At 47.3% G+C, this 13336-nt stretch overlaps 1 protein-coding gene across 5 annotated transcripts in view; it reads left to right on the top strand.

The window, feature by feature from the left end:
- The window catches only part of RFC2 (replication factor C subunit 2), a 38620-nt gene that overhangs the window by 15979 nt on the left and 9305 nt on the right, over positions 1–13336 (top strand). For 2 of the 5 annotated variants that reach the window (XM_038539077.1, XM_038539081.1), the window contains exons 3-7: positions 3646–3715; positions 6400–6441; positions 6756–6862; positions 10500–10601; positions 12668–12768. In XM_038539077.1, coding sequence (XP_038395005.1) covers positions 3646–3715; positions 6400–6441; positions 6756–6862; positions 10500–10601; positions 12668–12768 — 422 coding nt within the window. Of the gene's footprint in view, positions 1–151; positions 307–3645; positions 3716–6399; positions 6442–6755; positions 6863–10499; positions 10602–12667; positions 12769–13336 lie in introns of those variants that run through there. The other 3 variants (XM_038539078.1, XM_038539080.1, XM_038539079.1) reach the window with 3 other exon arrangements.

Here is a 13336-nt window from a genome sequence, read left to right on the forward strand (position 1 = left end):
CTAACCTTCCGTTCATTAGCCGTCTGGACGCCGGGGCTCCCGTAGCCACCCGCACCCCCCAACCCCGGGCCGCGGCCGGGCGCTCTGCGCAGGCGCGAGAGGCGCTGGCCTCGGCTTCCGCGGCGGCCCGGCGGCCCTCGGGGGCTGGGGCGGGGCCTACGTGATGGCGTCATGGGGCGGGGCCTCCGGCGCGGGAAGAATGGAGGTGCAGGAGAGCGGCGGTGGCGCGGGGGAGCGCGGGCCCCAGGACCCTCCGCCCGCCTCCAGCAAGGCCCCGGGCAGCGCCGGCCACTACGAACTGCCGTGGTGAGGGCCCCGCCCTAAGTGATGGGTGCTGTGGGCGTGTGGTGGGCGCGTTGGCGGGCCGTGTCCTGCGGGAACTCAGGGGCGGGAGGCCGCGGGGTGGCACCGAGTAGCTGCGGATTTGGAGAAGGCCCCGCCTGGGCTGCGCGGTGGGCGGTCTGAACTCTGGAAGCGGGTTCTAATTGTGCTAATTGCGGTCGTCGCCGCCCCCTCAGCGCCTGGCGGGAAGCGTCGCGTGCGGGGTCGGTCGGAACTCGGGGTGGTGTGCTGCAGGCGCGTCCTGGGCACCGAGAGCAGCAGGTGACCTGGACAGTCACCTGCCACGGGCGCAGGTGTGGTGTGGGCCATCCCCTTCGGGCCCACTCCTCCATCCTCCTTGAGTGCCCATCCCTCCAACCCACCCCTCTCCTGACCAGATACCTAAATGGAGAGCAGTACACCTTCCTGGCCCATCCATCCACGGCTGCACTGTCCAGTCCCCCAGCCACTGGCCCCTTGAGGCCGTTGAGAGCAATGGAAATGAGGCTGGTCCGAATGGGGATGGGCTGATGGTGTACAAAATACACCCGATTTCCAGAACTTAGTATAAAAAAAAATCTCATTCGTAATTATTACATTGATTACATGTTGAAAATGATAATCTTTTGAATATATTAGGGTCAGTAAATTGTTAATAAAATTAACTTTCACCCATTTTTACTTAAATAAAAACAGTTTTTAAAATTTATTTCAGAGAGGGAGAGAGAGAGAGAGAGAGAGAGCGCGTGCACGCACAGCGAGGCGGGGGTGAGAAGCAGACTCCCCACTGATCCCAGAGCCTGGATGCAAAGCTCTATCCCAGGACCAGAAGATCATGACCTGAGCCAAAGGCATAGGCCTAACCAACTGAGCCACCCAACTGCCCCTCATTTTACTTCTTTTGTTTTTTTAAAGATTTCATTTATTCATGAGAGACACAGAGAGAGGCAGAGACACAGGCAGAGGGAGAAGCAGGCACCACGCAGGGAGCCTGACGTGGGACTCGATTCTGGGTCCCCAGGATCAGGCCCTGGGCTGAAGGCTGCGCTAAACCGTTGAACCCCCCAGGCTGCCCTCATTTTAGTTTTTAATGTGGCCACAGAAAGTGTAAAATTACACATGTGGCTTGAGTTATATTTTTTTTACGCACAACACTACTTTACATGCTTAGGATACTTCATTATACAAAACACTCTGCTGGGGCATCTGGGTGGCTCAGTGGTTGAGCATCTGCCTTCCGCTCAGGTCATGATCCTGGGGTCCTGGGATCGAGTCCCGCATCAGGCTCCCTACATGGAGCCTGCTTCTCCCTCTGCCTGTGTCTCTGTCTCTCTCTGTGTGTCTCTCACAAATAAATAAATAAAATCTTTAAAAAACAAAACAGGGATCCCTGGGTGGCGCAGCGGTTTGGCGCCTGCCTTTGGCCCAGGGCGCGATCCTGGAGACCCGGGATCGAATCCCACGTCGGGCTCCCAGTGCATGGAGCCTGCTTCTCCCTCTGCCTATGTCTCTGCCTCTCTCTCTCTCTGTGACTATCATAAATAATAAATAAAAATTTAAAAAAATAAATAAATAAAATAAAAAACAAAACACTGCTGCCATGAGCTTCCATTTCATGGGGAAAGAATAAAGAATAAACCCAATAGATATGCAGTATATTTGATGATGATAGGTGGCATAAAGTAAAATGACCGTGGTGGTCAGTGACGGCCTTTAATGAGATAATTTCAGCAAAGACCTGAACTCAGGAGTGAGCCATGTGGTGATGTGGAGAAAGCTTTCAGGCAGGAGGAGCCCCTGTGAAGGCCCTGAAGGAGGAGCATGTTTGCCATGTTCATAGTCCAGTTCAAATTTCAGCGCCTGACATTCCAAGTGTTGGCTCTCTCCCTCTTCTGAGCTTCCACAGCCCTTGGTTTATATAACCGGTTTAGCACTATAGCACTATATTTGCTAAGCTCTATGTGCTTGTTGATAGGAAAAGCCTTTATTCATTCATTCATTCATTCATTCATTCATTTCATTGTTTATTTTAAAGATAAACATTTATTTATTTATTTACTTATTTGACAGAACACAAGCAGGGGCAGTGGCAGGCAAGAGAGGGAGAAGTAGGCTCCCCGCTGAGCGGAGAGCCTGACATGGGGGTTGATCCCAGGAATCATGACCTGAGCCTAAGGCAGACACTTTACCAACCTGAGCAACCCAGGCACCCAGGAAAAGCCTTTAGAGCAAGAACGATGTCTTGCTTGTTTCTCTACCTTCCTCTTTTCTGCCCTTAAGGTCTCAAATTCCTTATATGGTGCTCAGCACCTGGAAAGGACTGAATATAAACAAGAAATGAGTAGGAACAAGCATGCTCCATCTGCTGGTCTTGGAGGAGAGCTCTTTATTTACTGTAGTATGTGACAAACAAGCTTCTTTGCACTTAGCTGCTTCTGGAGCAGAACCAATACCTGCAGGGACTGCAAGCTGAGGGTAAATCAGAGAGTACAGTCAAGGGCAGAGGAAGTGTTGATGGTCAAATCATTGCAAATCTATGCCACTTCTGTTCTCAGAGCTAGAGAAAGTCATAACATAGCTTGCTTTATTTGAAAAGAGAGAAGTGTTGAGGTGCCTGGGTGGCGCAGTCGGTTCAGCATCTGACTCTTGATTTCTGCTCAGGTCCTGATCTCAGGGTCATGAGATCCAGCCCTTCTTGGGCTCTGGGCTCCAGGGAGTCTGCATGGAATTCTCTCCCTTTGCCCCTCCCCCAGCTCATGTGCACGTATGCCCGTTTGTGTGCATGTGTTTTCAAATAAATAAATCTTTAAAAAGAAAGAAATGTTGATCTGAGAAAGCCACTAGCCTGTCCACATAGCCTCATAGGATCACAGGATAGGCTTATGATTTCTGTCTAGCCAGCCCTGCTGTGCACCTGGCACAAGTGTGCAGGAACTGGCAGGTAAGGGATGAGAAGGGGGCTGGGTTGCACCATGTCTGTCAGATTGGATGATATCAGTGCCGCATGTACTGAGCTTCTGTTGTGACGGGCAGACCGGGCTGCTGCAGTGTCCCATTGCTCCAGATGGCCCACTCTGGCCCTTCTCCAGCAACAACAGGTGTGTCTCTGCCGTGGCGGGTTTGAACCCTGTGGTGTACAATCCTTAGGCACTTTTCAAAGGGCACTTGGGTACCTTTTTAAATGTAAAACCTACAACATTTACTGTATTTAAATTGAATGTATACAGTCTTCTGACAAAGATCTCAGGATTGCCCTTTAGTGCTTGTTCTTGGGCAGAGTGAAAATAGTCATGTCAACATCTTTATGCATTTTCTTAAAAACAGGGTTGAAAAATACAGGCCAGTAAAGTTGAATGAAATTGTCGGGAATGAAGACACAGTGAGCAGGCTAGAGGTGAGTGATTTTTTTTTTTAAGAGATGATCTTATGTCACATCATGGTTTTGAAAAGCTTGAGGCATTTGGAGGAAGGCTGCCAAGATAGTGGGGTGGGGTGAACCATGAATCCAGATTGAGGGATTGAGAGATAGTCTGTTTGGAGAAGACTGGAAACCATGGTGTCTAACTTCACATGTTTCAAGCACTAGGTTATTGGGGTGGGGTTCTCTGACCTATGGTTCTAGAGCCGGGATGGCAAACCTTTTCTGTAAAGGCCAACTGGAAGATATCTGAGACTTTGTAAACTGTATAATGCCTTTGTCCAGTAATCTTAATTTTTTAAACAATCCTTTAAAAACATAAAAATTGGGCCGCCTGGGTGGCTCAGTCAGTTAAGCATCTGCTTTCAGCTCAGGTCACTCACGATCTTGGTCCTGGGATTGCGCCCAGCATCTGGCTCCTTGCTCAATGGGGGAATCTGCTTCTCCCTCTCCCTCTGCCCTTCCCCCTTCGCTGCTTGTGTTCTCTCTCAAATAAATAAGTAAAATCTTAAAACAAAACAAAACAAAACAAAACAAAATCATTCCTAGCTAGGAGGCTTATAAAAACAGGTCCAGGGGCACTTGGGTGGCACAGTCAGTTCAACGTTGGACTCTTAGTTTCGGCTCAGGTCATGATCTCTGGGTCATGGGAATTTTGCTTGGGATTTTCTCTCTCTCTCTCTCTCCCTTTGTCCACCCTGCTCGTGCTCTTTCTCTTTCTCTCTCAAGTAAATAAATCTTTTTTTTTTAATAATAAATTTATTTTTTATTGGTGTTCAATTTGCCAACATACAGAATAACACCCAGTGCTCATCCCGTCAAGTGCCCCCCTCAGTGCCCATCACCCATTCACCCCCACCCCCCGCCCTCCTCCCCTTCCACCACCCCTAGTTCGTTTCCCAGAGTTAGGAGTCTTTATGTTCTGTCTCCCTTTCTGATATTTCCCACACATTTCTTCTCCCTTCCCTTATATTCCCTTTCACTATTATCAAGTAAATAAATCTTAAAGAAACAACCAGACCTCAGCTGGATTACCTCTCACTTCCCCCCAACACTCCTTCATTATAGTTTGCCAACCCCTGCCTAGAAGGCCTAAGTGACAGGACACAGCCTACTTCAGGACGACAGGAACAAGTAGGAGTGAGTATTCACAGTATAGCAAGCTTTGAAATCCTAGCGCTAGAGGTCTTTAGTCAGAATCTAGAAGCCCAGCTAATTGAGGCATGATGGAAGCAGTCTCTGCAGTAATTGGGCCTTAGACTTTAACAGCTGCCAAGATATTTATTCTACAAATGTATTCATTTTACAAGTATTTCCTGGCCAGGTATGGTATGATGTTAGGAGCTGTTGATATAACAGTGAACAAAATAGACACAACCCCTGCCTGTGTGATTTAGTCTCATAGAGGCTAAAGTCAATAGGTACTGTGATGAGCACTCTGCCAGAGGAGGTACGGTGTGCTCTGGATGCACATGGGAAGAGTTGACCCGCTCACAGTGTCTTAGTTCTCAAATGGAAAAAGGGACAGCAGAGCTAAGTAAGTGAAAGTTAATCAGACTTGGGGGTCAGGAGCAGAGGGAGGGAAGGCAGCAGGAATAGCATATGCAAAGGCCCAGAGGTGAGAGGGCTTAGCTTGTTGGCAGTGGGTGGGAGCTATAGGAGGGTAGAATACAGAATAGTGTTTTCCAGACATTAATGGGTATATGAATTTGCCTGTGGGATCTTGTTAAAAATGCAGATCCAGACCCAAATTTCTGGAGCGGGGCCAGAGAATCTGCATTTTTCTAACAGGCTCCTGGGGGATCCGGGTGCTCTGGGTCCATGGAGCCCACAGAATAACAAGGCTGTAGAGTGTATATATTGGGGTGTGTAAGAAATGAGCTGGTGAGGTGGGCATGGTCTCCTGAGCCCTGTTTAAGGGTTGGGGCTCACAGGGCAGGAAGGAGTCTGCCAGGGGCTTCAGTCAGGTGCAAATGTTTTAATAGATGGGCATCCTAGAAAATTGGTTGTGGTTATAGTAGGGAAAGTGTATGGGCGTGAGGCAGGATTAGAAGCCAGGAGACCAATTAAGGGCCAGTTGAAAGCCATCCAGGTGAGAGGTAATTGGTGAAGTAAGTGGCAGTGGGGCTGAAGAAAAGGACATGGAGATAGAGGAGAGGAAATGGCCAAGCCTCTGTAACTGAGGTGCTGTTTGGGGCATGGGGAGTGGAGGAGGCCCAGTCAAGGATGACCATGACCTCTAGGTTCCTGGTGTAGGCAGTAGAGTTGATGACATGGACGGCCTAGGTGAGGGGAAACATGGGTAGGGCCTCGGGCATGAGGGGAATGAGGACGTTGGTTCTGAATATGCAGAGGAGAGAGTTCTGTGGGGTATCCACATGGAGAACCCTATGGCCATGTCCCTAAACTGGTCTGTGTGGCCGAGGAGGAGCTTGGCATCTCAGATCTGCAGATTAACCACTTTTTAAAAAAAAATATTTTTATTTATTTACTCTTGAGAGAGAGGCAGAGGGAAAAGCAGGTTTCCTGTGGGGAGCCCGATATGGAACTCTAACCCAGAAATCTGGGATTACACCCTGAGCCAAAGGCAGATGCTCATCCACTGAGCTTCCCAGGTGCCCCGCAGATTAACCACTTCTGATGCATATTTCTTCCTTCAGGTCTTTGCAAAGGAAGGGAACGTGCCCAATATTATCATCGCTGTAAGTACCCTCTTGGGGCCCTGTTGGTGATCTTAGAGTTTCACTTTCCCTCCAAGAGCTTAAGTGCACAGAGCTTCCTCGTCAGAGAGGCCCCTGGCCCCCAGAGCCCTTGCCATTCCCCTTGGCAGAGGGAAGCATTGTGCTCTGTTGGATCGGGAGGCCTGTGGGTTGGTGTCCGTGTCGATTTGGAGTGTGCTGTGGGTCAGGGTGGAGGTTCGAAGGGAAGGTGAACACCAACAGATTGGGGAGCAGTAACTTGGGAGCTAAGGCAAGCTCATTCTGCTGGCCTGTAGCCCTTTCGATCTTCTCCCTAGGGCCCCCCGGGGACCGGCAAAACTACCAGCATCCTGTGTTTGGCCCGTGCCCTGTTGGGCCCAGCGCTCAAGGATGCTGTTTTGGAGCTCAATGCCTCAAATGACAGGTATGCCCAGGAGTTAGGGCTGCATAAAGGGTGGCAAGTGTTTGAAGTCTTGTGTTGTCATAGAAACCACCTTTTCCTTGGAGTTTACTTCCCAGCTTTGTGTTTTCCTTTGATCCTTCCCTGTGAACAAGAATGGCCATCACTTGCCTATCCACATGGCATCCTGAGCACTGTTACTGGTTTACTTTATTTTTTAAAGAAGTTTTTTTGTTTTTTAAGATTTACTTATTTATTTGAGAGAGAGTGTGTATGTATGCACCTGTGGGAGACAGGCGAAGGGAGAGGGAATCTCAAGCCGACTTCCCATCAAGCACGGAGGGCAACTTGGGGCTCAATCCTATAGCCTAAGTGGAAACCAAGAGTCGGATGCTTACTGACTACACCACCCAGGCACTCCTTTAATGAAAGTTTTAAAAAATTTTTTTAATTGGAGTAAAATACACATTCCATTAAATGTCAGCATTTAAAAAAAAATTTTATTTATTTATTCATGAGAGACGGGGGCGGGGGGCAGAGGGAGAAGCAGGCTCCATGCAGGGAGCCCAATGTGGGACTCGAACCTGGGTCTCCAGGATCCCACCCTGGGCTGAAGGCGGCGCTAAACCGCTGGGCCACCCGGGCTGCCCAAATGTCAGCATTTTTAAATGCCCAGTTCAGCAGTGTTGCATACTTTCACACTGTTGTGCAACCATCTCCAGAACTCATTCCATTTGCAGAACTGAAACTGTATATCCATGAAACAAATAACTTTCTGTTTCCCCCTCTCTCTAGCCCCAGCAACCACCATCCTTGTTTCTGTTTCTATGAGCTTAACTCTTTTAGGGACTTCATCTAAGTGGAATCATACAGTATTTGTCTTTTTGTAACTGGCCTACTTCACTCTGCATAATGCCCTCAAGGTTCTTCATGATGGAGCAGGTGTCAGAATGCCCTTCCTTTTTGGAGCACCTGGGTGACTCAGTTGGTTAAATGTCTACCTTTCGCTCAGGTCATGATCTCAGGGTCCTGGGATTGAGCCCCACATCAGGCTCCCTGCTCAATGGAGAGCCTGCTTCTCTCTTTTTTTTTTTTTTTTTTTTAAAGGATTTTATTTATTTATTCATGAGGGACACAGAGAGAAAGAGAGGCAGAGACACAGGCAGAGGGAGAAGCAGGCTCCATGCAGGGCGCCTGACATGGAACTCGATCCCAGGTCTCCAGGATCACGCCCTGGGCTGAAGGCAGCGCTAAACTGCTGAGCAACCTGGGCTGCCCGAGAGCCTGCTTCTCCCTCTCCCTTTCCCCACCTTCCCCCAGTTCATGCTCACTCGCTTTCAAATAAATAAAATCTTAAAAAAAAAAAAAAGAATTCCCTTCCTTTTTAAGGCTGACTAGTATCCCACTGTGTAGAGAGACCACCACATTTTGCTTATCTGTTCATGTGTTTTGGACAGTGTTGCTTTCATCTTTTGGCTGCTGTGAATAGTGAATAATGCTCACATGAACAGGGGTTACAGACAGGTCTGTGAGACCCTGCTTCATATATCTCAGACACATAGGAAGGGGACTGCTGAGTTATTTTTGGCAATTCTGTTTCATTTTCTGTGGAAGTGCCACACTGTTTTCTGTGGTGGCTGTGCCAGTTGCCATGCACCCTGACAGTATGTGATTTCCCCACATCTGCACCAACATTTGTTTTCTGTTGTTGTTGGTGGTGGTGGTCATCCCGATGGGCGTGAGATGCTGTTCACTCTTCAGATAAAAACCAGTAGAGGGGGCAGCCCCGGTGGCCCAGCAGTTTAGTGGCGCCTTTAGCCCAGGACGTGATCCTGGAGACCGGAGATCAAGTCCCACGTTGGGCTCCCTGCATGGAGCCTGCTTCTCCCTCTGCTTGTGTCTCTGCCCCCTTCCTCTCTGTCTCTCATGAATAAATAAATAAAATCTTAAAAAAAAAACAACAGTAGAGGATTAGAAAACAAGGAACTGTTGAATAAAATGTCTGCAATCTGCCTTTGATTATTCCTTGAGGATGTGGTTCTCAGTGCTTTAATCTCTTCCGTTTTTTTTTTTTCTTTTTCTTTAAAGATTATTTATTTATTCATGAGAGACACAGAGAGAGGCAGAGACATAGGCAGAGGGAGAAGCAGGCTCCCTGTGGGAGCCTGATGTGGGACTTGATCCTGGGACTCCAGGATCATGCCCAGAGCCGAAGGCAGATGCTAACCACTGGGCTACCCAGATGTCCCAAGAGTCAGAGTTCTTAACTGACTGAGCCACCGAAGTGCCCCCAAACTCACTACTTCTAAGAACCAGTGGCTCATAATTTTGAGAGAATGGCCCATAATGGTAAAATAGTTCCAACTTAATTTGATGAACACCCATTATAATGATCAATACAATAATTTTGTTTTTCCATCTCTTTACTTCCAATCCCATTTGTATACATACCTGCCTTTAGCTTTTGATCACTGCCAGCTACCCTGTAAATGTTGGTGGACAAGCAAGCATCTTAAAAGATGAGAGAATAGTCACATGTATTAGCAAAACAGGATGGTCCACGTTCATGTCAGAAGATATATTGGGGAATGAAGTCCTTCTTCTTGAGTGACTAACTGGATGAAAACATACTTATTCTTTGTCCTTAGATCTGTCTTATTCACTTCTTGATGCTAAAGTTTGAAAAAATTCACCCGTGATTTTGGCATTGGAGAAGCACATAGTCTGAGGCTGACTGTGGTCAGTTTCACTGTCCTTGTTAGTGTCCAGAGTGCTGCTCTTTGTCTCTCTGTGGTTATTTTTTGATGTGTCCAATAATGTGGAATATTCTCTGTCATTTGTTTCCATCTTTTGTGGGTGGAAAATGAAAAAGTTTTGAGTTTTCAGCTGCGGTTAGTGAATGCTTTAAAAAATAACAAAGATGGCGTATTTGAACTTCTTTTATGTCTTCTAGAAAGAGAATGCAGACCCCTAATGACACAAAACATTGGAGGATGGGGCAGTAGGGACAGTTTTCCCTCTACCACACCATCCTAGGCAAGTGTGGCAATGTTGTGTATTCTTACGACTTTCATCTTATTTTTTTAGCATAGTTGTGAATAATTGATAAGGAATTGATAAGAAACAAGGAAATAGTCATTAGGATGATGACATTGCTATTTTGTTTCAAGATACAGGAAGAATAAGGTCACTGAGACCCTGCGATGTATCTCAGAAAGGGATCTGGTGAACTTTCATGCTATCAGAAGGAATAAGTAAATTTTATCTTTGTGTTTTGGAAGACCTCCAAGAAGGAATAAAAGTAATGAAATGTTAATCCTTATTTTTTTTTTAGAGATTTTATTTATTTATTCATGAGAGACACACACAGAGAGAGAGAGAGGCAGAGACACAGGCAGAAGGAGAATCAGGCTCCACGCAGGGAGCCTGATGTGGGACTCGATCCTGGGTCTCCAGGTTCATACCCTGGGCCAAAGGCAGGCACTAAACCGCTGAGCCACCCAGGGATCCCTGAAACGTTAATCCTTATAAATAGTGAGAGTTGCCCAGAAAACTTAAACACTAAAACTGTGTCTATGGTGGTGTCCTGCGGGTGAGAAGACCCCCTGAAGGTACCTGGATCTGTCTCAGAAGGTGACCATACAATTATGCCTTGTTTCAGGGGCATCGATGTTGTGAGGAACAAAATCAAGATGTTTGCCCAGCAGAAAGTCACCCTTCCCAAAGGGCGGCACAAGATCATCATCCTGGATGAGGCAGACAGGTAGAGTGCTTTGCCAAGTACATACTGACCTTTATTTCTGTCTCTTATCAGGCTTTATTAAAGCAGGAGGGAAAAGCTCTCTCACCTTTGCACTTTGGTGGCAGACTGGCTTATCACATCTTCAAAAAAGCAATTTAACAGCACCTGAGCCTTAAACCTTATCTTTACCTAGTAATTTACAAGCATTTGTCTAAGATGACTGACAATGTTGGTTACTGTGTCTATTCCAGTATCGCGTGAATAATTTCAATTATATATATTTTTTACTCTGGCAAAATACGCATGACATGAAATTTACCATCTTAACCCATTTTTTTTTTAAGATTTTATTTATTTATTCATGAGAGACCAGAGAGAGAGAGAGAGAGGCAGAGGCAGAGACACAGGCAGAGGCAGAAGCAGGCTCCATGCAAGGAGCCCGATGTGGGACTCCATCCTGGGTCTCCAGGATTACACCCTGGGCTGAAGGCGGCACCAAACCGCTGAGCCACCAGGGCTGCCCTTAACCCATTTTTTAAAAAAGATTTTATTTTTTTGAGAGAGAGACAAAGTGTGGGGAGGGGCAGAGGAAGAGCAGACTCTCTACTGAGCAGGGACCTGGACATGGGGCTTGATCCCAGGATCCTGATTACCTGAGCCAAAGGCTGACGCTTAACTGACTGTGCCACCCAGGCACACTCCTCAACCCCCATTTTAACCATTTTAAAGTGTATAGTTCAGGGGCACCCGGGTGGCACAGAACTGGTTAAGCATCCGACTCTTGATTTCTGCTCAGGAAATGATCTCAGGGTTGTGAGATCGAGCCCCCCATCAGGCTCCAAGCTTCACACTGGGAGTGAGCCTGCTTAAGACTCTTCCTCTGCCCCTGCCCCGAGTCGTGCTAGCTCTCTCTAAATAACAAAGTGTTCAGTTTGGTGGTATTTAGTACATCCACAATGTTGTACAACCATCACTGGTATAAATGAGAAGTTTGAGATGATGTTAAATGAAGAAAATACAGGGATGCCTGGGTGGCTTGGGACACCTGGGTGGCTGAGTGGTTGAGCATCCGCCTTCGGCCCAGGGCATGATCCTGAGGTCCTGGGATTGAGTCCCACATCAGCTCCCTGCGAGGAGCCTGCTTCTCCCTCTGCCTGTGTGTCTCTGCCTCTCACTCTGTGTGTGTGTCTCATGAATGAATGAATGAATGAACGAATGAATGAATGAACAAATGAAAAATAGATATCTTAAAAAAAGAAAACACAAAATTTTGTTCATATCTTGGTTTAGTCTCCTTGTTTTCTACACTTTGCATTTTCATATACTTGAGATCATAACATAATTTTTGTATCCTTATTTTTTCTTTTAATGTAAAAAAGCATTCCATGTTACTATAGTCTTGTTGCAAACATAGTCTTTAATTGCTACATTATATTTTATAGTGTGGATGCCCACTAACCACTATGGGCATCTGTATGCCCACTGTGTTTTACTGGAACATAATAGTGATGTTGCAGCTAACATTTATGGAGTGTTTCTTTCTTTCTTAGATTTTTACTTATTTGTTTTAGAGAGAGAGAATGCACATGCACAAGTTGGGGGAGAGGCAGAGGGAGAGGGAGAATCTCAAGCAGACTCTGTGCTGAGCCTGACGCTTGGAGATCATGATGTGAGCTGAAAGCAAGTCAGACGCTTAACTGACTGAGCCACCCAGGCATCCCTAATGCTGTACCTCTCATACCTGTGACTTATTGATTCCAAAGCTGGAAGCCTCTATTTCCCACTCCCCTTTACCCATTTTGCCATCTACACCCTGCCCACCCTCCCCACCTCCAAGCTCAGATAGTTTCCTGAGATCTCACAAGTTGAGTTTCTGTGAGACGAACTGGGGCAGCCTGACTGCAGGGCCTCTGCCCTCTGTTCCACCTGCATGCAGCCTGCCTGTGGAAGACCCACCTGGGGTCCTGGAGAGCAGCTAAGCATGCTCAGTCTGGACTTCAGGGTGCCCAGGCTCTCTAGGGAGGGATTTGTTTCCAGTGTACCCTGTGCCCCAGATGCAAAATGCCCCCCTGTTGTTTTCTTCTCAGCATGACTGATGGAGCCCAGCAAGCCTTGAGGAGAACCATGGAAATCTACTCCAAAACGACTCGCTTTGCTCTTGCTTGTAATGCTTCGGATAAAATCATAGGTAAGGGTCACCCCTGGGTGGCTCGGGATCCCCTCATGGTGCTCACATGGGCCCTTTGGCAACAGAAGAGTAGGGGCTTTTCTTTTTTCTTTTTTTTTTTTTTTTTTTTTTTTTTTGAGTAGGGGCTTTTTGATTGCCTCCCATGGGCTGAACACTACAGAATCAACTCTTTCATTTAATCTTATATTATTCTACATGAAGGTGTTACTGGCTCCACGTTCAAGATGAGAAAACTGGAGCCCAGAGAGGTTGAGTAGTTTGCCCATAGTCACACAGCAAGTGGAAGGGCTGGGCCTGGAACCCCAGGTCTGTCTGACTCTTGCACCATCACAGGCACACATGACATTTCGATATCCTGTCACGGTTCACTTGCTCCAGACGTGCTCTTGCACTTCCGGTGTGTTCTGAGCACTTAGCACACACTCCCATCAGCACATGGTGTGTTGTCATCACCAGGGACTGCCTCACCAGTGAAGGCTTCCCCATCAATCTGCTCTGACCTGGCGCCTGTCCCTCGCTTCCTGGAAGTCTCTCTGCTTCCTCACCCATTTGTCCCCCTCCTGTCTCA

The sequence above is a fragment of the Canis lupus genome, chromosome 6 (genome assembly GCF_011100685.1).
Source record: "Canis lupus familiaris isolate Mischka breed German Shepherd chromosome 6, alternate assembly UU_Cfam_GSD_1.0, whole genome shotgun sequence".
NCBI classification, from domain to species: domain Eukaryota; kingdom Metazoa; phylum Chordata; class Mammalia; order Carnivora; family Canidae; genus Canis; species Canis lupus.